A 21,907-nucleotide genomic window follows, 5' to 3' on the forward strand; every position below is an offset into this window, starting at 1 on the left:
AGCCTATCTATGGCCTGTTGCAGTCATGTGCTATCCTCATCGCTGTCTGCCACACTTCCAAGTTTGGTGTCATTGGCAAATTTTGACCACCACTGTCTACCATCCTCCAGTTTGAAAAACAACCATTTACCACAACTTGCTGTTTCCTTAAGCCAATTTTTTATCCAAACTGACACTGACCCTTCTATTCCATGAGGCTCAATTTTGTTAACCAGCCATTTATGTGGTACTTTGGATTTTAAGAAAACGCTAGACATATAGACAACATCCACCACCTTTTCCTCATCAACAAATTCAATTAGATTAGTCAAACACGATGTGCCTTTTCCAGATCTGTGCTGGCTCTCCTTAATTAACTCTCATCTCTCCAAGTGCCTGTTAATTCTTTCCTTGATTATTGTTTCTAACACCTTAGTCTCCACTGATGTTAAAATGACCAGCCATCTCCCCTATATTTAGGGAAGTTTTGAAGATTATGCCAAGCTTTTCTGCTATCTCCATCCCCACTTCCCTTGGCAAGCTAGGATGCAAACCATCCAGACGAGGTAACTTATCCATTCTAAGAATCGCCAGCCTTTCCAGTACATCCTGCCTATCAAGTTTTACCCTATCCATTGCCACTACCATCTCTGCTTTCACTGATATTTTGTCAGCAGCCTCTTGCTTAGTAAACAGATGCAAAGTACTCATTAAGTATTCTAGCCTTGCCTTGCACCTTTTAGGATAAATATCACCCTCTTTGCCCCTAATAGGCCCCACTCTGCCTCTTCCTACCGGCTTACTATTTACATGCCAGTAGAAGATTTTTGGGTTCCCTTTTATGTTGACTGCCATTCTATTCTCTCTTTGCCAGTCATATTTTCCTCTTCACTTCCCTTCTCAACTTATTGTATTTGGCCTGGTTCCTGCTTGAAGCATTCATCTGACGTGCATCCCATGCCCCACTTTTTTTTTGGTTTAATCATATTCTTCATCTCCCTCATCCAAGAAGCCCTGCATTTAATTCCCCCTACCTTTTGCCCCTTGTTGGAATGTACCTAGTCTGTACCTGAAGCATCTCTTCCTCAAATATAACCCATTGTTCGATTAACGTATTTCCTCTTAAACTTTGGTTCCATTTTACCCTGGCTAGACCCCCCCCCCACTTCATCCCATTGAAGTTGGCCCTCTTCAAATTTAGAAGTTCTACTTTATATTGTCCCTTGCTCTTCTCCATTGCTAGTCTAAACCTAATGATGCAAGATCACTCAGCCAAATGTTCCCCCACAAACACTTGGTCCACTTGGCCCACCCCAGCACCAGATCCAGCAATGCCTCCTTTCTAATTGGACCGAGAACATACTGGTTACGGAAGTTCTCCTGAACACACATCCAAAATTCCTCCCCCTCCTTTCCCCTTACTCTTAACGTTATCTCAATCGATATTTGGGTAATTTAAGTCCCCCATTATCACCACTCTATAGTTCTTGCACCTCTGTGATTTCCTTGCAGATTTGCTGCTCTATCTCTCTCACTATTTAGAGGCCTATAGAATACCCCCAGTAGCGTGATCATACCTTTCTTCATTCACAAATTGAACCAAATGGATTCTGTCCTTGCCCTGTCAAGGACATCCTCACTACAATGTCTTCCCGAATCAGTACTGCCAAGTTGCCGCCCTTTTTGCTCTCCCTATCTTTTCTGAACGCTTTGTTCCCTTGAGTGCTCACCATTTATAAGCCACCTTTCCGTTATTGCCACTACATCAAATCCCCAGATAGCTACTTGTGCTTGCAGCTCATCAACCTTATTCACCACACTTTGTGCATTTGCATTCATGCAGTCTAAACTTGTCTTTGTATTCCTCGTAGTCTTTCTTAGTCTGCTATCTAATATGGTACTACTTCCTTCTGTAGTACTATCCAATGCTCTCAATCCTTTATGCACCTTATTTCTCTTTTCTACTTCCATATGCTGGTTCTCATCCCTCTGCCAATTTATTTTAAACCCTCCCCAACCACACTAGTGAACCTTCTCGCAAAGTCATTGGTCCCAGTCCTGTTGAAGTGTAAGCTATCTCTTTTGAATAGGTGCCTGCTACCCTAGAACTGGTCACAAGAATCTGGAACCTTCCCTCTTTTGCACTATGCTTCAAACCACACATTGATCCTCCCTATCTTCCTGTTCATACTCTTGCTAGCCAGTGGCACTGGGAATAATCCAGAGATTACTACCTTCGAGGTCTACTTTTTGACTTCCTCCCTAGCTCCTTGGCAGTCTGACTGCAGGACTTCAATATCTGCCCCCTCTGTCATTGCTATCGATGTGTACCACAATCTCTGCTTCCCTCTAAGAATATTCTGCACCCTGTCTGTGATCTTTACCTTGGCACCAGGGAAGCCACAGACCATTTGGGATTCATGATGACAGTTACAGAAATGTCTGTCTGTCCCCCTAACTATGGAATCTTCTATAACTGTATTTCTACACTTTGCTGATCTCCAACCCCCCCCCCCCCCCCCCCACCACCAATGTAGTCACTTGCCCATTGGTGCCATGGTCTGGACTGCACTCCTTCAAGGTGTCGAGACTTCCAGCAGTCTCCAAAGCTGAGTACCAGTTTGAGAGGCACATACCCTGAAGACACAATGCTGCACTTCTTGCCTCTTCCTACTCTTCTGGATGGCTACCGTCAAGAAAATATGCTGTGCCAAACGAGGATTTTAATTCATCAGTTGGAAACTCGCATTAAACTTTTTTTTAAAACAAAGGAAAGTTGGAATATTGCAGATAACTTTTACAAAGACTTTGCTACAGCTAAAAATGGCTGCCACCATTTACATTTGAAAATCTTGCACATTCCAAGGCATCAAAAGTGGAGGCATATGTCTGATTATCCTGTACCCAAAACAATGGCTTACCATATTGATTGAACTACCTGAGATTGTTTTCATTAGCAAGATATTCAAAGCCATCCTGGGATATTAACATTGAAAGGGCGAGCCCCTCGAGGGGAAAACATTGGCACCATGAGGCTTGAGAGATGGAAATTCCTAAACTTGAATCTCATTAGAAGGTGCCAGAGAATACACTGTGACAGACATGTGACTGTCATCCATCTCTCTGAAAGCTGGGAGTTTCCCTTGGACAAGCAGATAAGCCAGGGACTCAATCTGTGCAACACTGGCATCTACCCGGCAATGTGGAAAATTGCCCAGGTATGTCCTGTGCATAAAAAGCATGACAAGTCCAACCTGGCCAATTACTGCCCCATCATTCTACTCTCAATCATCAGTAAAGTGATGGAAGGTGTTATCAACAGTGCTATCAAGCAGCACTTGCTTAGCAATAACCTGCTCAGTGACACTCAGTTTGGGTTCTGCCAGGGCCACTCAGCTCCTGACCTCATTACAGCCTTGGTTCAAACATGGACAAAAGAGCTGAACTCAAGAGGTGAGAGTGAGTGCCCTTGACATCAAGGCAGCACTTGACCGAGTATGGCATCAAGGAGCCCTAGCAAAACTGCAGTCAATGAGAATCGGGGAAAACTTTCCGCTGATTGAAGTTGTACCTAGCGCAAAGGAAGATGGTTGTGGTTGTTGGAGGTCAATCATCTCAGCTCCAGGACATCACTGGAGTTCCTCAGGGTAGTGTCCTAGGCCCAACCATCTTCAGCTGGTTCATCGATGACCTTCCTTCAATGATAAGGTCAGAATTGGGGATGTTCGCTGATGATTGCACAATGTTCACCATTCGCAACTCCTCAGATACTGAAGCAATCTGTGTAGAACTGCAGCAAGATCTGGACAGTATCTGGATTTTGTCTGATAAGTGGCAAGTGACATCTGCGCCACACAAGTGCCAAGCAATGACCATCTCCAACAAGAGAGAATCTGACCATCTCCCTTTGACATTCAATGGCATTACGATCACTGAATCCCCCACTATCAACATCCTGGGGGTTACCATTGACCAGAAACTGAACTGGAGTAGCCATGTAAATAACGTGGCTACAAGAGCAGGTCAGAGGCTAGGAATCCTGCGGCGAGTAACTCGCCTACTGACTCCCCAAAGCCTGTTCACTATCGACAAGGCACAAGTCAGGAGTGTGATGAAATACTCTCCACTTGCCTGGATAGTTGCAGCTCCAACACTTAAGAAGCTCGACACCAACCAGGACAATGCAGCCCGCTTGATTGGCACCCTATCCACAAAAATTCAGTCCCTCCACAATCGATGAACAGTGGCAGCAGTGTGTACCATCTATAAGATGCACTGCAGCAACGCACCAAGGCTCCTTAGACAGCACCTTCCAAAATCGTGACCTCCACCACCTAGAAGGACAAGGGCAGCAGTCGCATGGAAACATCACCTGCAAGCTCCTGTCCAAGCCCCACACCATCCTGACTTGGAACTGTATCACCGTTCCTTCACCGTCGCTGGGTCAAAATCCTGGAACTGCCTTCCCAACAACATTGTAGGTGTACCTACCCCACATGGACTGCAGCGGTTCAAGAAGGCTGCTCATCGCTACTTTCTCAAGGGCAATTAGGGATGGGCAGTAAATGTTGGCCTAGCCAGTGATGCCCTCATCTCAGGAATGAATAAAAAAAAAAGCCAGAAGGGTTGTGTCTCTCCAGAATTCCTGGTGGGGTGTGTGAAGCCTAATTGCCAGCTGCTAGTTCCAAGCCAAAGACACCGAGAATAAAGCAATCTGCTCAACTGCCTCCTAGAACAACTATCGACGCGGCACTTTAGGGCCACAAATTCAACCCGAAGACCACTAAAGTCACCAGTCAGCACAGACTGTGTGTTACTTTAATTGCTCTGGACTCTAATCCAACACAATCTATTCCTCATCTGAAATAAAAACAAGAAATGCTGGAACCACTCAGCAGGTCTGGCAGCATCTGTGGAAAGAGAAGCAGAGTTAACGTTTTGGGTCAGTGACCCTTCGGAGTTCTGAAGAAGAGTCACTGACCCGAAACGTTAACTCTACTTTTCTTTCCACAGATGCTGCCAGACCTGCTGAGTGGTTCCAGCATTTCTTGTTTTTGTTTCAGATTTCCAGCATCCGCAGTATTTTGCTTCTATTCCTCATCTGCGTGTGTGTGTGTAAGTGTAGCGTTATTTTATTTAGATCGGGTTTAGATTTTTAAGTATAATAAACTCGCCTTTTTCTTGTTTAAACTCAAGAAAACCTGTCAATTGTTCTTTTTACGATTACAACAAAGGTAAAACACTCACTGAAGTGGTAAGCACATTCACTTTGAAAAAAGGAATAAACCCTGTTGTGATCAGATCAGAAGAAGTTCGAGGGGAGCCTTGTCACCTGATCGTGACAGAAATTTGGGGGCTCAAGTCCATGGTCATAACCCAGTGACAAACAAGAAATTGAAAGTGGGAACCCATATTAATCCTCATCAAAATTTTTAAAACTTCAATACAGGTTTTCATTGAATCATAGGAAGTTTACAGCACACTTGGCCCGTCTTGTTTCTTGTGGTTTTCGCTGCTAGAGTACCAGCATGTCCACATTCTAGACCAGTACCTTCCTAAGCCAGAGTGAAGTAACTTGGGACAGGTTAAAAGCCCTATCTGTTGAAGAGTTGAGGAACATAGCTGGGCAGTTAGAGATTACTATCCATCCAAAGGCTAGGAAACACGAAATCCTAAAACTTGTGGCCAACCATTTTGCGCTTGAAACTGAAGAACAGGAGACAGCTTTAGAGTCAAACAGACAGGGTAATGTTAGCTAAGATACAGCTGGAACAGAGGAGACAAGAATAGAATTTGAATTCCAGAGAAAGAAAGAGCAGAGAGACTGTCAAAAAAGGGAAAAAGAACAAACTTTCTGAAAGGAGGAGGAGGAAAGGGAGTTCAGGCTGCTCGAACTAACTAGGGAAAGACCCAATGCACCCAGTGAAGGCACATATGGTGAGGGAGCTATGCCTCGCTCAGGAGCGAGTGCTGAGCTCTTTAAAGTTCTCCCAGTTGATTCCAAAGTTAAATGAAAGGGATGTGGAAGTACTTTACATCACTTTTGAAATGGCTGACAGAGAGCTGGACGCTGTTATTCTAAAGCAAACTAACAGGAAAAGCCCACGAGGTTTATTCAGTGTTGCCATTTGAGAGTTCATTAGACTGAGATGACTAAAAATGCTATCCTGGGCGCATATGAGCTAGTACTGGAGATGCGCCGCCAAAAGTTCTGAACCCTCCGAAAGCAGCCTGAACAAACTTAGTTCGAGTTTGAAAGAAGTAAGCAGCTTGCTTTTAACCAGTGTTTACGGGCACTCAAGCTACAGCCCACATATGAAAACCTCAGAGAGGTGATCCTTCTCTGAGTTTAAAAACTCGTTTCCCCTTCGCATTAAAACCCACATAGAGGAATTGAAGGTTCCAAGAGCCAGACAAGCCCTATTTCTGGCTGATGAATTTACGCTTGTTGACAATCCCTTACCCCAAGGAAAACCCTTTCCTAGTCACCCCAAAAACTTGGAAAGGATAAAAGGTGGGCGGGTGATAGGAGACTGAACAGCCATGAATGAGAATGAAAAGCTGGACACTCAGTGGGCCCTCCTCAGGCCAGGTGCTGAGAGCAGGAGTTTTGCCCAAAGACCTGTGTGTTTCCCCTTGTAACAAGGCAAGTCACCTTTCAGCTTACTGTTGGAAGTTACAGGGAAAACCTGTAGGATTAATCAGGGTGCACCAGTCCAATGCAGAAAAAGGGGCCCTGATGGAAAGCACAGCAGAGCAGGCAGTAAGACCCAGTAAACCTACCGCTGAGAGTGTGGGAAAACTTAACAAAATCCCTGAAAGTTACCCGGATTTTGTGTCACAAGGAAAAGTGACCCCATACCCCTTAAATGAGACAAGCAAGCCCATAATTATACTTGGAAATACAGGGGTTACCCAATTCCCTTCTGCTGGGAAAAGGCATGACCTTTCCCCCAGAGAATGCATTGAATGCTAGGGTGTTAATGAGTGGTATCAGAGGGGTGGGGTGGGGTGTATGCCCGTACCTTTATATCGGGTGCACCTGGCATGTGACCCTGTGGATTATCCCTAGTCTACCGATGGATGGGGTTGACCTGCTCCTGGCAGAGCAAAGGTGATAGTTTCCCCACTAGTTTACAGAGACCAAAAGAGATCAGGGAGACCCGAGCAATTGCAGGAGAAGGTCCCCGGCATTTTCCCTGATTGTGTGGTGACGCAGCCCGTGGCCAAACGAGCTCCACCAGAGGAGGCTGAATTGGCACTGCAGACAGATGACTCTACTGTCTAGTTATCTAAAACCTTCTTTGGGAAGTTAGAGGGCGAGTTAAACCGATTTTCCTTAGACGAGGCTCAGCAAGCGACCCGGTATTAAAGTTAGCGCAGACTGCCCAAACCAAAACTGTAGCAGAGAGAGTCACAGCGTGCTACTATTTAAAGAATGAGGTGCTGATGAGTAAATGAAGACCGCCTCACAGAACTGTGGACAAAAGAATGGACAGTGGTTTACCAGATAGTGGTGCCGCCAAGGTACCGTAAGGAAATACTAAGAATAGCCCACGAGCTTCCAATGGCTGGACATGTCAGTGTACAAAAAACCCAAGCCCGCAAAAGATAGCATTTTGACTGGCAAAACACAAAGATGTGGTGGAGTTCTGTAAAACTTGCCACACGTGCCAGGTTGTGGGGAAGCCCCAACCTGCAATAAAACCCGCACCCCTAATTCCCAGGCCGGCTTTTGGGGAACCCTTCAGCAGAGTGCTTGTGAATTGTGTGGGACCCCTGCCGAAAACAAAAGGTGGCTACCAGTATCTTCTCACCATTATGGATGTGGATACCCAATTCCCAGAGGCCATTCCCCTAAGAACTATCTCTGCCAAGGTAGTGGTGGAGGGGCTAACCCAATTCTTTACCAGTGCTGCCTGCTGAGATTCAGTCGGATCAGGGCATGAATTTCATGTCTGGAATCTTTCAAAAAGTCATGGGTAATCTGGGCATAACCCAACTCAAATCCTCAGCCGACCAGCCACAGTCACAAGGGGCTTTGGAACGGTACCACCAGATCCTAAAGCCAATGATCAGGCATACTGCTACAAGTACCTCCATGACTGGGACAAAGGGCTGGGATTTCTCCTGTTTGCCACCAGGGACTCACCAATGAGTCCACCAGCTTTAGTCCCTTTGAATTAGTTTATGGACACAAGGTGAGAGGCCCTCTTAAACTAATCAAGGAGAGGTTTTTGAGACGCATGTTCTGGGAGCGGCTCACGAAAGCCTGTGCAGTAGCTCAGGAACACCTTAAAAACTCTACAAAAAAACCTACAAAATTCTAACAGGACTGGACAGACTAGATGCAGGAAGGATGTTCCCGATGGCGGGGTAGTCCAGGACCAGGGGTCACAGTCTAAGGATAAGGGGTGAGCCGTTTAGGACTGAGATGAGGAGGGATTTCTTCACCCAGAGATTGGTGAACCTGTGGAATTCTCAACCACAGAAAACAGTTGAGGCCAAATCATTAAATATATTCAAGAAAGAGCTAGTTCTTAGGGCTAAAGTGATCAAGGGATACAAGGAGAAAGCGAGAACAGGGTACTGAGTTTGGATGATCAGTCATGATTGTATTGAATGGCAGTGCAGGCTCGAAGGGCCGAATGGCCTACTCCTATTTTTCTATGTTTCTAACTCCCTGACAGCTATGAAAAGGCAGGCAGACAATCATGCCAAGGCCAGAACGTTTTGGCCTGGAGATCATGTGCTCGTCCTACTCCCAATTCACAGTGAACCCTTGAAAGCCCAGTTCAGTGGCCCATCCCGCGTGAGAAAAAGGATTAACCAGGTAAATTATTTAATTGACACCCCAGACCATAGGAAAAACAAAGGCTGTGCCACATTAACATGTTAAAACAATACCACAGCCGGGAAGAGGGCAGACGAGCACAGGTCTGACAATCAGGAAGGAAGGGGACAGTGACGACAAGATAGAGGAAGATCTGGAGGATTCCCAAATTGAACCCCCTACTGTCCGGTTAACCAACCCTGAAATGTTAGAAAAATTAGACCCCGCACTCTCCTACTTACTTGCAGAACAAAGGGATGCCCTAAAAAGGCTGCTAACAGCATTTACAGAAATCTGCAAAGACAAGGAATGTTCCTAAAATGGCAAGCCAAATGTGAGGGAGGTGCCTCACCTAGTTGAAGTGCCACAGGGGCGTGCAGTGAAAGCTGGGCAGACACCTGCAAGCAGTCATGTCCCAGAGGACATGGGGCAGATTAGAGTAAAGATCGTCCCCACAATGAAGGGAAAAGGGAAGGAAAACTGTCCTAAAGTAAATAGCACTTGTGTAACTCATCAGAAAACTAAAAGTGTGGATCAACCCACTGAAAAACCCAATGATCAGGTCCCAAATCCAAAACCAATCAAACCCAACAATTTCATTTCAGAACTCAACAAGAACAGGGCCCAGATGAAATCTCTGACACCCCACAAAAAAAAAAATACTCACTATCACTTTCGAGAGAAAAATTAGCAAGTTGCTGGAACCTGATTGATTAAAGCTACGTGTTGCTGAAACAGCAGTTGAAAGGTTAAAGTTTGTACATACAGGAGGACTTGCCACAAGCAGTCATGGAAATTTGCATACCTCAAGCTTCACCAGCAACCACACGTTTATTGAGATGCACATTCCCAGAGCATTACAAATTGATACTAGAGAAACTTTAACCCAATTGGAGAACACATAACCTGAAAGAAATGCAATTTCTTAACAGTACCTCAGCCAAAGGAAGGGTTATGACAAATCTCCAAAAAATTTAACCAGAATAGCTGTTGCAGCAATTCTAAGATTAATGTGTGAATTTGAGAATGAGCATGTGTGGTTTTTTTTTTACAACCTTTTAATGAAAGAGGAAGGGCAAGAGGTGAGCCTTGTGACCCCTCCTCACATGATCGTAACAGCCACCCATCTACTGTCCTGAGCGTGCTCTGTCTCTGGTGTGGCCACCTCCTGGAACACATGATCCAGGAAAGTCTCAGCCTCCCTGATGCTTTGCAGTGACTCCAGCTGTCCCTAGAGCTGGAAAATCCTGAGCTCCAGCAACTGGAGTCACTTCCTACACGCGTGATCCCCTAAGGCAGAGTGTCCTGAATTTTGCACGTGATGCAGGATTTGCAGGCAACAGGTCTCAGCTGCCCATCCATGATCTGAAAAAAATCTTTCTTCCCTCTTTTGGAATCTTGTTAATACTTTGTTTAAACTTTTAATTTCACTTAATTCCTCTAGACCTGCTCTGTGCTAATACTCTTATTAGTAATTCACTTATTTTTATCCCTGATTGAAAATTTTAATTTCCTGGCTCCTGGTTCAAACCAATGTCCTAATTTAGAGAGGTAAAAAAAAAAAAGAAATATACTCACCATCCAATGACTTACCTGCTTTTCTGTGACATTGCACTTTGATTTTTCTGAATGTGTTATTGGCCAAATATCTCTTTTTAGTAATATGGTTTGAGAGAGAACTCCCTTGCTCTAAAATATTATGCCGTGGGATCTTTTGCTTCGACCAAAGAGGGCAGACGAGGCATCAGTTTAACATCTCATCTAAAAGATGACACCTCTGACAGCACAGCACTCCCTTAGTACTGCACTGGGAGTGTTAGTGTGTGCTCAAGATTCTGGAGTGAGGCTTGAACCCACAATCTTCTGATTCAGAGACAAGAGCGGTCCCTACTGAACTACAGTTGATGCCTTCATTTTAATGCTGTGCAGTTCCTCACAGAGCCGTTAAGGGGGGGCAAGATAAATCTTTGAGCATTTCTTGCAAATCAGTTAAACTAATGCAAAGCCAAGAAACTGGGGCTTGTGATGTACCTGAATGTATTTTACTATGTTAAAGGGATGAATATATGCAAGTCTGCTAAGTTACTATCCAGGTTTCAATTTATACAAAAGCAAAATACTGCTGATGCTGAAAACCTGAAATAAAAACAGAAAATGCTGGAAACACTCAGCAGGTCTGGTCGCACCTGTGGAGAGAGAAATACTCAGTTAACGTTTCAGGTCTGTGCTCTTTCATCAGAACCTTTCGTGGATTTATGTATGCATTTTAAAGTCAAAATAAATGTTAGCCATTAAATTTCCCCATTTGGGTGGCACAGTGGTTAGCACCACAGCCTCACAGCTCTGGCGACTCGGGTTCAATTCTGGGTACTGGCTGTGTTTGCAAGTTCTCCCTGTGAATCGCGTGGGTTTCCTCCGGGTGCTCCGGATTCCTCCCACATGCCAAAGACTTGCAGGTTGATAGGTGAATTGGCCATTATAAATTGCCCCTAGTATAGGTAGGTGGTAGGAGAATGGTGGGGATGTGGTAGGGAATATGGGATTAGTGTAGGGTTAGTATAAATGGGTGGTTGATGGTCGGCACAGACTCGGTGGGCCGAAGGGCCTGTTTCAGTGCTATATCTCTAAATAAATAAATACTGTTAAACATTCAGTTGGTTGTGAATATTTTACATTAAGATGTGGAATTGCTAAGTACTGATCTATTGTCCAGTACATCTTGAGTTTTTGTATTTGTGAAGTGCAGATCTGGCATTTTACACACATTACAGAATCCTGGAAAAGTCACAGGACAGACGCCAGGATCTCGGGCATGCTAGGGATAATTCATTGCCTGACCCATTGAGCAGGGCCCCAGCTGTTGCAACCAAGATAAATGCAAGACAGATGGGATGGAGCGAGGAGGTTGAGTGGTGGTTGTGTGGGTGGGGTAAGAAAGCAGAACTAATGAAGAGCTTACTGAAAGAATCACTGAAATGAGAAAGTAAGCATACAATTTTTAAAATGAATCATAGAAGGATAAAGCACAGAAACAGGTCAGTTAAATCTGCACTAGTGTTGTTCTTGATGTGAACACTCCACCCTAGGCTCAACCTTCAATATCCTTTTTCACGTAAACTGCCTCATTCCCCTTCAAAAGAATTTCTGCATCAACAACAGTGGCCTTTCCGACCTGAAACGTTAACACTATTTCTCTCCACAGATACTGCCTGACCTGAGTATTTCCAGCATTTTCCGTTTTTATTATCTTTGACAAAGCTTTTGGTCGTCTGTCCTAATATCTCATGTGGCTCGGTGTCAAGTTTAGCTTGATAACATTTCTGTGAAGTGCCTTGGGATGTTTTACTACGTTAAAGGTCTTATATAAATGCAAGTTGTTTTACAGATTTCCTATAATGGAGTTCATGCAGCTTCTCCGGCGAGCTGTCCACACAAACTGTAACTGTGTATCCGCTTGTTGGCGCTCACTTATAGTCACTGCATACCCAATTCCAGTCAAGAAATAGTCTTTGCCTTTGTTTTCTTTTTCTTCCAGCCTTGAGATTCATCTCCATCTCTCTCCCTCCCCTTCCTTTGCCCACCATCGCCACCCCCCTCACTTTCCCCTTCCTTCTACCCTCCCTTTGTATGGTTCAATAAGAATTTCTAGTCTTGTATATTTTTCTGATGAGATTCCACTTTGAGTGTTGGTGTTACCCATTTGAAATACTGTAAACTGTACAAATTTAGAATGAATAGATGACAATTAGCTCCCACCATTGTTGAAAGGTGCGTTTCCGTTGCAGCTTTTGGCAGTCTCAGATTTGTTTACCGAGCGGACCCAGTTTGAGATGATGTACAGCACTCTGACAGAACTTCAAAAAATTCATCCAGCGGAAGATGAGATTCTGAATCAGTATCTGGTCCCCGCCATCTGCAAAGCAGCAGCTGTTCTGGGCATGGTAAGGAAGAGGAGGAAAAAAACCCACCCTGTCGGCTGGTTAAGAAAGCTGGAAATATGCTGAAGTCTGTAGGAAATCCCGTTGCTCCCTTGTTCCAGACAGTTTGTAGTGGAAAATGTCCAAACCTTGAGAGAACTTTCCCTTAGGATTTCAGCCATAATATACTGTTTTTCACCCTAACTGTGTTCGTATACATCTTCACCTATATTCATCCATCTGTGTATTGTTGGGGAAACACCTCATTAGTCCATCAAGCTTGTCTCATCTATGCACTGTGCAGCCTACGTGGCCCATCAGTTGCACTCGTTCTGGGAGGGGCAAAGAAACCAGGAAGAAATTTTGAGTCAGTTTAGGAAATCAATCTGGGAGCTTCTTCTTTGACTCCAGAATACAATGAAATAAGCTACAGATTGTAGCAACTGAAATCAGTAATTTCAGATAGCCCTTACCTATAGTCTAAATGGATATGTCCTTGCCTCAGGAACTTGTTTTTTGAAGCACTGCAGTGAATCCCTACCTAATGCTTTGGTTGTTGCTACAAGAAATAAATGGCAACGTCAGCCAACTGGGGATTTAAACTGTTACTAGTATCAGAGAAAGTACAGTTCTTCTATATGACTTTGCTTATTCACCTTTGCATATTTATAGCATAGATTATAAGTATAATAATTGCTAATAAATCCAATAGGGAATGCAGGAGAAACTTCTTTACCAACAGAGTAGTTAGAATGTGGAACTCACTACCACATGGAGCCGTTAGTTGAATAACAGATGGATTTAAAGGGAAGCTGAATACATAGGAGGGAGAAAGGAATAGAAGGATATGCTGATAGGGTTAGATGATGAGGGGTGGAGCATAAACAGCATCAGTTAGCCTGACTGGCCTGTTTCAATGTTGTGAAATCTACATCATTCTGTTGAATAAAAAAATCTGTGTGTATAAATACAAGAATTTTGAACCTGTGCGATTAAGATCTTTGTAGGGATTTATTTGTTGTTCATACTGCTGTTTTGTAGGATAAGGCCATTGCGGAGCCGATAAGTCGTCTGTTGGAGACCACGATGCGCAGTACCCACATGCCATCTCGAATAGGAGCACTGCATGGAATCCTGTACATTCTGGAGTGTGATCTATTGGATGAGACAGCAAAGCAGCTCATTCCAACCATTAGTGTTTACCTGCTAGCCAATCTGCGTGGAATTGCACAGTACGGGATTTATCCTCATCTTTTTGGATGCATTGCATGTGCCTTGGTTTTAGAACTTTAAGGAGGGTTCATCAGTGAGAGGATAGTAAGATTAAGAATGTTGTTTGTCGCTGTGCATGATCACACGATGTTGCATTGTTACAAAGGTCTCTAGGATATAAAAAAGAACTGAATTTCACCTTGAGATAAATATTGTGTTACAGACAGGTGGGAAATGGTAAGGGCAGCTGTTTTAACAAATAGTGTTTTAGTTCCTGAGTGTTTAAGGGTCAAATAAACAGACAAATAACAGATTTGCTCATAGGCTTTTAAAAAACTTCACTATGCAATACCTGAAAATGATCGCAACCTCACCCAGTCTCACACGCACACATGCATACGCAAGAAAAGATAGAGAGTAGATGTTGGCATGCAATAGAGTCCGATTGTTGTAAAGAGAGTTCACTTTGAAACAACCTTGGTTTTTCGGGAGGAATTTTTAACAGCGTTGCAGGCCTGAATGTTTCTTGTCTTGGAATTATTGAAGTGTTGCAGACTTCTTTGGTTAAAACTCAGCCCGAAGTTAGTGGTGCAAGTCCTGGTTCAGTTTCTAAGATGGGGAGTTTTCAAGGTCACCTTGCCGACTCTCTGCCTTAGTAATTTAAAGATGGTTCTGGCAGGGCTCCTTGCTTAACTGGGTTGATCTCTCAGCTTCTCCAGCTGGAATGGTGTTCTGTCTCACAGCCCCTCTCAGAGATGTTACTACTTTTAAGCTAAAAATTTAGCAGGTTTTGGTTTTAGTCAGGTGACTCAAGATGCTGTCTCCTGGAGTGTTCATACAATGTCCAGGGATGTGGGGACGATTGTTACTTCTAGCGTCTGAATGGGGTCCATTTTGATAGGTGTTATTTCACACCTATTATCTTGGCCTTGGCATTAGGGACAATCTGTCTGCAAATGCCTTTGCTAGCTTAATTTTTGATAGGAGTCGTTAGCATGAAATGGGCTGTTTTACATATCAGTGGGCCTCAAAGCAATTCCAGGCATTAATAATGGTGCCATCTTCAACAGACAAATGTGTTGATTGGCAGTACAGGAGGGGATCACCTGACCTCCTTCCATGTTGCCAGGTAGCAAAGTGTCCATTTTCTTGTAGCTTAGTTCAGCAGTTTACTTTTATTTCATAATTCCTGCAGTTCATTTCATAACTGTTCCCTCTGTGAACATGGCAGTTGATTTATGTACACACAGTGGTGCTTCCATTTTGAAGGAAATATCTCTTAAAATACTTTCAAGCTGTGCTCCTGCTGTAGTTGCTTCATCAGTTTTTTTTTCTCATTTTGGAAAAATGATGAATAATTGTCAAAAAGATTATAAATTCCTAACAATAAGCAAAAAAAAAAGCTACAGATGGTATAAATGTGAACCCAAACTAGAAAATAGAGAAGGTTCAGTATTCAGAATTTCAACTTGTCAATCCTCTCCACAGATGCTTGATATCCTGAGTGGGATCACTATTCTCTCTTTGCTTTAGTAATCAATATTGGAATTGCTGGACAAAAGATCAAGGTCCATCTAGTTCGCCTTATACCATCCTGGTGGCCATGTGATACAAAGATAATGGCGTTGTTAACTAATCACAGCAATCCATTTCTTGTTAATTAATTTGCACCAGACTCCGAAATGAGATGAGATAAACTCCCCAGTGGTGGAGAGCTTTAGGAACCATGGATCCACAATCACCTGTTGCTCCTCGGAATGCTACACTCACCACATGCCATGTCCCAAATTATTTATTAACTGGTGTGCTATATTTGTTTTATACCTTTCAGCATCAGAAATGATAGCAAAGTGGGCATGTCACAGGACTAGTAATACAGAGGCCTCAACTAATGCTCGAGTTTAAATCCTACCGTGGCAGTTGGCGAATTTAAATTCAGTTAATTAAATAAGTCTGGATTCAGAAAAACTAATATCAAAGTGACCATGAAATTTATAGATTATTGTAAAAACACGTCTGGTTCACAGACTCTGTATACTGCTGTTAATTCATTGTCTTGATTATTGCCACCCACTACCCTCAAGTCACACGTGATGTCTCCAGTACTGCTGCATGCTAGTGTTATGCTAAAATGCTAAGACAAAACCCAAGTTTGGGAACAGACAAAATCTGTAATTACTGTGACTTACTGTTCTTCACAACTCAGTGCACATAATGTAAGAATTTGAAATGTTTTGCAAGTGTTGCAGGGAGATAAAGAATGCTACATTGTTGTAAAGAATGATATGTTAGATGTAAAATGGCCTGTGTGCCAATGGAAACAGAGCACCTAAAGTCATAGTTATACAGCACAAAAACAGGCCCTTCGGCCCAAAGCGTCTGTGCTGACCACCAAGCACCCATCCAATCTAATCCCATTTTTCTGCACTTGGCCCGTAGCCTTGTATGCTCATAGAGTCATATAGTATAGTCACATAAACACCTGATCACATGCTGTGTTAATGACCAATTGTTTTATCCCCCTGCAGCTGTGTCAATATCCATAACCAACAACATGTGTTGGTGATGTGTGCAACGGCCTTTTACCTGATCGAAAACTACCCACTCGATGTGGGCCATGAATTTACTGCAGGCATCATTCAGGTATTGCTTACTTGTATCACTAAAAGTAGAGATGAAGCTCAATAAGGCTGTTAAAGAAACAAACCAAGCACTGGGGTTTATTTCTAGAGGGAAAAGTAGAGGAGTTATGTTAAACTTGTACAGAATCTTGGTTAGACCACACTAGGAGTACTGTACACTCTTGTCCCCAAATGATGATAAAAGGATATAGAAGCATTGGAGAAGGTGTGAAAAAAAATTATAAGGATGGTACCAGAACTGAGAGGTTAGAACTATCAAGAAAGGATGAACAGGCTGGTATTCTTTTCTCCAGAAAAGAGAAGACTGAGGGGTAGTGTGTTAGATGTCTCAAAGATCATGACAGGGTTTGATGGAGTAGATGTAGATAAAATGTTTCCACTTGTGGGGGATCCAAAATTAGGGACCATAAGTATAAGCTAGTCATTAGTAAATCCAATAGGATATTCAGGAGGAATGTTTTTACCTAGAGTGGTGAAAATATGTAACTCTCTGCCATAAGGAGTAGTTGAGGCAAATAGTATAGATGCATTTAAGGAGGAGCTGATGAGGAAGAAAGTAATTGATGGTTGTGCAGATAGGGTGAGATGAAGAAAGCTGGGAGGAGGCTCATGTGGAGCATAAACGCCAGCATGGACCAGTTGGGACAATAACCTGTTTCTGTGCTGTAGAATCGATGGAACATATTTAAGTGTAACGGTAACATTTCAATATCAATACCAGCATTACATAGAATTTACAACATAAACTCGCTACACATGAGCTTCCTCCCATCTTCCTCATCAAGGCCTATCAACATATGTCCTTTCATTCCTTTGGCCCCTCATCTGCTCACCTAGCTTCCCCTTAAAAACATCAAGCTATTTGTCTCAACCACTCCCAACATGGTAATGAGGGAATTGGAGAGCATTTAATTTCACGAGGGAGGGTAGTAGAGGAGGACATCCTGAACGGCAAGCAGCTAGACTGTCGTTGCCTTAGGAGCATAGACTTGCCAGAAGATGATGAGCTCATAGACGTTCAGTGTTTGTGTCTTGATTGATTTTGGCACTGTTCAGGTGTGCTTCCTTGCTCATGTTTGACAAATTTGCTAGAGTTCTTCGGATATAACAAGCAGAGTTGATAAAGGGGAACCGGTATATGTAGTGTATTTGGATTTCCAGAAGGCATTCGATAAAGTGCCAAATAAAAGATTATTGCACAAGATAGGAGCTCACAGTATTGGGGATTATGTATTAGCATGGATTGAGGATTAACTGACAGAAGACAGTGTCAGGATTAATGGGTCTTTTTCTGGTTGGAAAGACATAACTAGTGGAGGGCCACAAGGATCACTCCTAGGTCCTCAATTATTTATTATCTATGTTAATGAATTGGAGGAGGGGGCAGAGTGTAATATATCCAAATTTGCTGACGATACAAAAATAGGTGGGAGGGCATGTTGTGATGAGGACATAAGGAATCTGCAAGGGGATTTATAGATAGGTTGAGTGAGTGGGCAAAAACTTGGCAGATGGAGTTAAATGTAGGAAAGTGTGAGGTCATGCACTTTGGTAGGAAGAATCAAAAGGCAGACTATTTAAATGGAGAGGGACTCCAAAAAAGTGCAGCACAGAGGGATCTGGGTGTTCTTGTGCATGAAACACAAAAAGTTAACATGCAGGTGCAGCAAGTAATTAAGAAGGCAAATGGAATTTTGGCCTTTATTGCTCGGGAGTTTAAAAATAGGGAAGTCTTGTTACAACTGTACAGGGTGTTGGTGAGGCCGCACCTGGAATACTGTGTACAGTTTTGGTCCCTGTATTTAAGAAAGGATAGACTGGCATTGGAGGCAGTTCAGAAGAGATTCACTAGGCTGATTCCTAGGATGAAGGGGTTGACTTATCAAGAACGGCTAAACAGGTTAGGCCTTTATTCATTAGAGTTTAGAAGAATGAGGGGTGATCTTATTGAAATGTACAATATTCTGAGGGGGCTTGACAGGGTAGATGTTGACAAGATGTTTCCACTAGTGGGGGAATCTCAAACTAGGGGACATAGTTACAGAATAAGGGACACTCATTTAAAACTGAGATGCAAAGGAATTTCTTCTCTGAGGGTAGTGAATGTCTGGAATTCTCTACCCCAGTTGTGTAGGCTAGATCGCAGAAAGTATTTAAAGAGGAGGTAGATAGATTTTTGAAGTATTGCGGAGTTGAGGGCTATGAAGAGCTGGCATGAAAGAGGAGTTGAGGTCTGGGGCAGATCAGTCATGATCTTATTGAATGGCGGGGCAGGCTTGAGGGGCCAAATGGCCTACTCCTGCTCCTATTTCTTATGTTCCCGCCACTGGAAACGATTACACCACACTCAACTTTGGACTATTTGGAGATCACTGCTTTTTATCCCTGTTGTTCAAATATGCATTTTGAACGATGTGTGTCCAACCAGGTACAAGATGTCCCACTACCAAGGTGGCTATGTGTGTCTGTATTTTTTATGCCTGCTAGAAAGAACAACAGCATCTGTAACTTGTCTGAAGTGCTTCTGCAACTTACTTGGCGGCCCTAAAGGCTGGCTTTGGAGAATCTGAATATTCAACACTGAGCACTACAGAAATATTTGGTGGCAGCCCAAAAATGTTTACAAAGTGATTATCGACAACGCAGCCAGCAGCTGATGTCATCAGACTGCGCCACTCCATGCACATGCGCAGATTGGCTCCTACTCTCTGCGCATGCGCTGCGTTCCGCATTGCCAGGACTGGTTGGCGCATGCGCAGATTAGGTCATCGAGTAATGCAAGCAGAGAGCGGGGTTGGGGGAAGCGGGGAGAGCGTGGCCGAAGACCTTGGTGGTGACGGGTGCGCTCTCCTCCTACCGCTCGCGGTCGCGCTCGCTCTCTCCCTCCTGCCATTGTGTGCTGCCATGTGGTTAGGTTGCCTTCATGTGATTATTTGAGCAGCGCCATCTTTAGTCCTGGCAGCTGCTGACGTCGTAGACTGTGACATTTTAGTGGTACAGGCTGCATTTGCGCATGTGGCACTGCAGCGCCACCTAGTGGTAGCATTGCCAGCAAACGCAGCCGTGGAGGGAGTGAATGTTTGTAGGTGGGGTGCCAATCAAGCGGGCTGCTTTGAAATCTTGCAACTTCGGCTTCCTGAATGGCTGAGCTGATTAAGGCAGAGAGTAATCGAGCAATGCCAATCAGGAGGTTCACCGGTTTCTGATTGTCTATGTGGTCAAGTCCCTAAAGTGTGGTTTGAACCCAAAGTCTTCTGATTAGAGCCAAGAATGAGTGCTACCTACTGAAGTAAGCTGACATACAGCAAACTATCAATGGTTTGTACTGTAATATTTTGATAAAAGGTTAGTTGCAAGGAAGCAAATTTTTTCCCGTCCTAAAATATTCCAAACTTCCCGCAAACATAGTGAAACAAGCATCTCCAAATGAAGCTGTCGTTTGTGTCACCCATTGAGAATAGGCTGTGTTGTCAGTGTGTTGCATAAATATGCCATTTCTGTGTAACAAGCTGTTCCTGATTTTTAGATGTGTGGAGTAATGGTCTCTGCCAGTGAGGAGTCCACACCTTCCATAATCTACCACTGCGTGTTGCGTGGAATGGAACGACTTCTTCTCTCGGAGCAGCTTTCGCGTTTGGACGGGGAGGCCCTGGTGAAACTCAGCGTGGATAGATTGAATATGCACAGTCCTCACCGAGCCATGGCTGCCCTGGGACTGATGCTAACCTGCATGTACACAGGTACTGTGATGATGTGTTGAGATATTGCATGAGAGCGCACCTCTTTACTTGCTACGAGATAATAGCCTGAGCAATAAACTTGAACTAGGAAAGGTTCACTATATTTTGAGTTTCTTATTTTCTTGAAGAAGCATTTTTTTTGTTCTCGAGGGGAAAGGCAGTTTCTGTTAACAGTAGTAAATGTTTATTTTTCAGACTGGAGGATGGTAGACAATGGTGTTCCCCAAGGGTCAGTGTTAGGACCACCGTTTTTTTTTGCTGTATATAAATGACTTGGATCTTGGAATACAGAGTAGCATCTCAAAATTTGCCAATGACACTAAACTTGGAGATGTGGCAAATAGTGAGGATGATGTGAACCGTCTGCAACAGGGCATAGGGTTGCAGAATGGGCAGAAAGGTGGTAGATGGAATTTAATACTGACAAGAGTGAGGTGATGCATTTTGGCAGAAGGATTAGGGAGTGGCAATATATACTTAATGACACAGTTCTAAAGAGTGTGCAGGGACTGAGGGACCTGGGGGTGCATCTGCATCAATCAATGGCAGGACATATTGAGAGAGTGGTTAGAGAAGCATATGGGATTAATAAATAATGGCATTGAGTACAAAAGCAGGGACATTAGGCTGAACCTTTTATAAAGCTCTAAAGGCCCCAACTGGAGTATTACATCCAGTTCTGGTCACCACACTTTAGGAAGGATCATAGAATCATAGAAGGTTTACGGCACAGAAAGAGGCCACTTGGCCCATTACTGCCGGCTGAAAAACAGTCCACCCAGACTAATCCCAACTTCCAGCATTTGGTCCATAGCCCTGCAGGTTACGGCACTTGATGTACATATCCAGACTCCTTTTGAATGAGTTGAGGATTCCTGCCTCAGGCAGTGAGTTCCAGACCCCTACCATCCTCTGGGTTAAAAAGCTTTTCCTCATGTCCCTCTAATCTTTCTACCAATCACTTTGAATCTACACCCCCTAGTCACTGACCTCTCTCCCAAGGTAAATAGGCCCTTCAACTCCACTCTATCCAGGCCCCTCAAAGTTTTGTACGTTTCAATCAGATCTCCCCTCCGCCGCCTTTGTTCCAAGGAGAACAATCCCAGCCCATCCAATCTTTCCTCATAGTTGCATTTTTCCAGTTCCAGCAACGCCCTCTCTAGTTCAATTATGTCCTTTCTGTAATGAGGTGACCAAAAAGTCACGCAGTACTCAGGTTGTGGCCTAACTAATGATTTCTACAGTTCCAGCATAACCTTCCTGCTCTTGTATTCTATACCTCGCCTAATAAAGGAAAGGATTCCCTATGCCACCTTATCAACCTGTCCTTCTACCTTCAGAGATCTGTGGACATTCACTCCACGGTCCCTCACTTCTTCTACACTTCAGTATTTTCCCATTAATTGTGTATTCCTCTGCCTTGCGTGACCTCCCCAAATGCAGCACCTCGCACTACTCTGGGTTGAATTCCATTTGCCACTTTTCTGTCCATCTGACCAGACCGTCAATATCTTCCTGCAGCCTATAGCTATTCTCCTCACTATCTACCACACGGCCAATCTTTGTGTCGTCTGCAAACCTCAT

General features: G+C 43.7%; 1 protein-coding gene across 6 annotated transcripts in view; it reads left to right on the plus strand.

Annotated features, from left to right (window-relative positions):
• The window catches only part of htt (huntingtin), a 260,486-nt gene that overhangs the window by 226,593 nt on the left and 11,986 nt on the right, over positions 1-21,907 (plus strand). For all 6 annotated transcript variants that reach the window (XM_068029245.1, XM_068029247.1, XM_068029246.1 and 3 more), the window contains 4 exons: positions 12,598-12,753; positions 13,771-13,961; positions 16,470-16,584; positions 20,110-20,323. In XM_068029245.1, coding sequence (XP_067885346.1) covers positions 12,598-12,753; positions 13,771-13,961; positions 16,470-16,584; positions 20,110-20,323 — 676 coding nt within the window. The remainder of the gene's footprint in view (positions 1-12,597; positions 12,754-13,770; positions 13,962-16,469; positions 16,585-20,109; positions 20,324-21,907) is intronic.

This window comes from Heterodontus francisci, chromosome 4 (genome assembly GCF_036365525.1).
Source record: "Heterodontus francisci isolate sHetFra1 chromosome 4, sHetFra1.hap1, whole genome shotgun sequence".
NCBI classification, from domain to species: Eukaryota; Metazoa; Chordata; class Chondrichthyes; order Heterodontiformes; family Heterodontidae; genus Heterodontus; species Heterodontus francisci.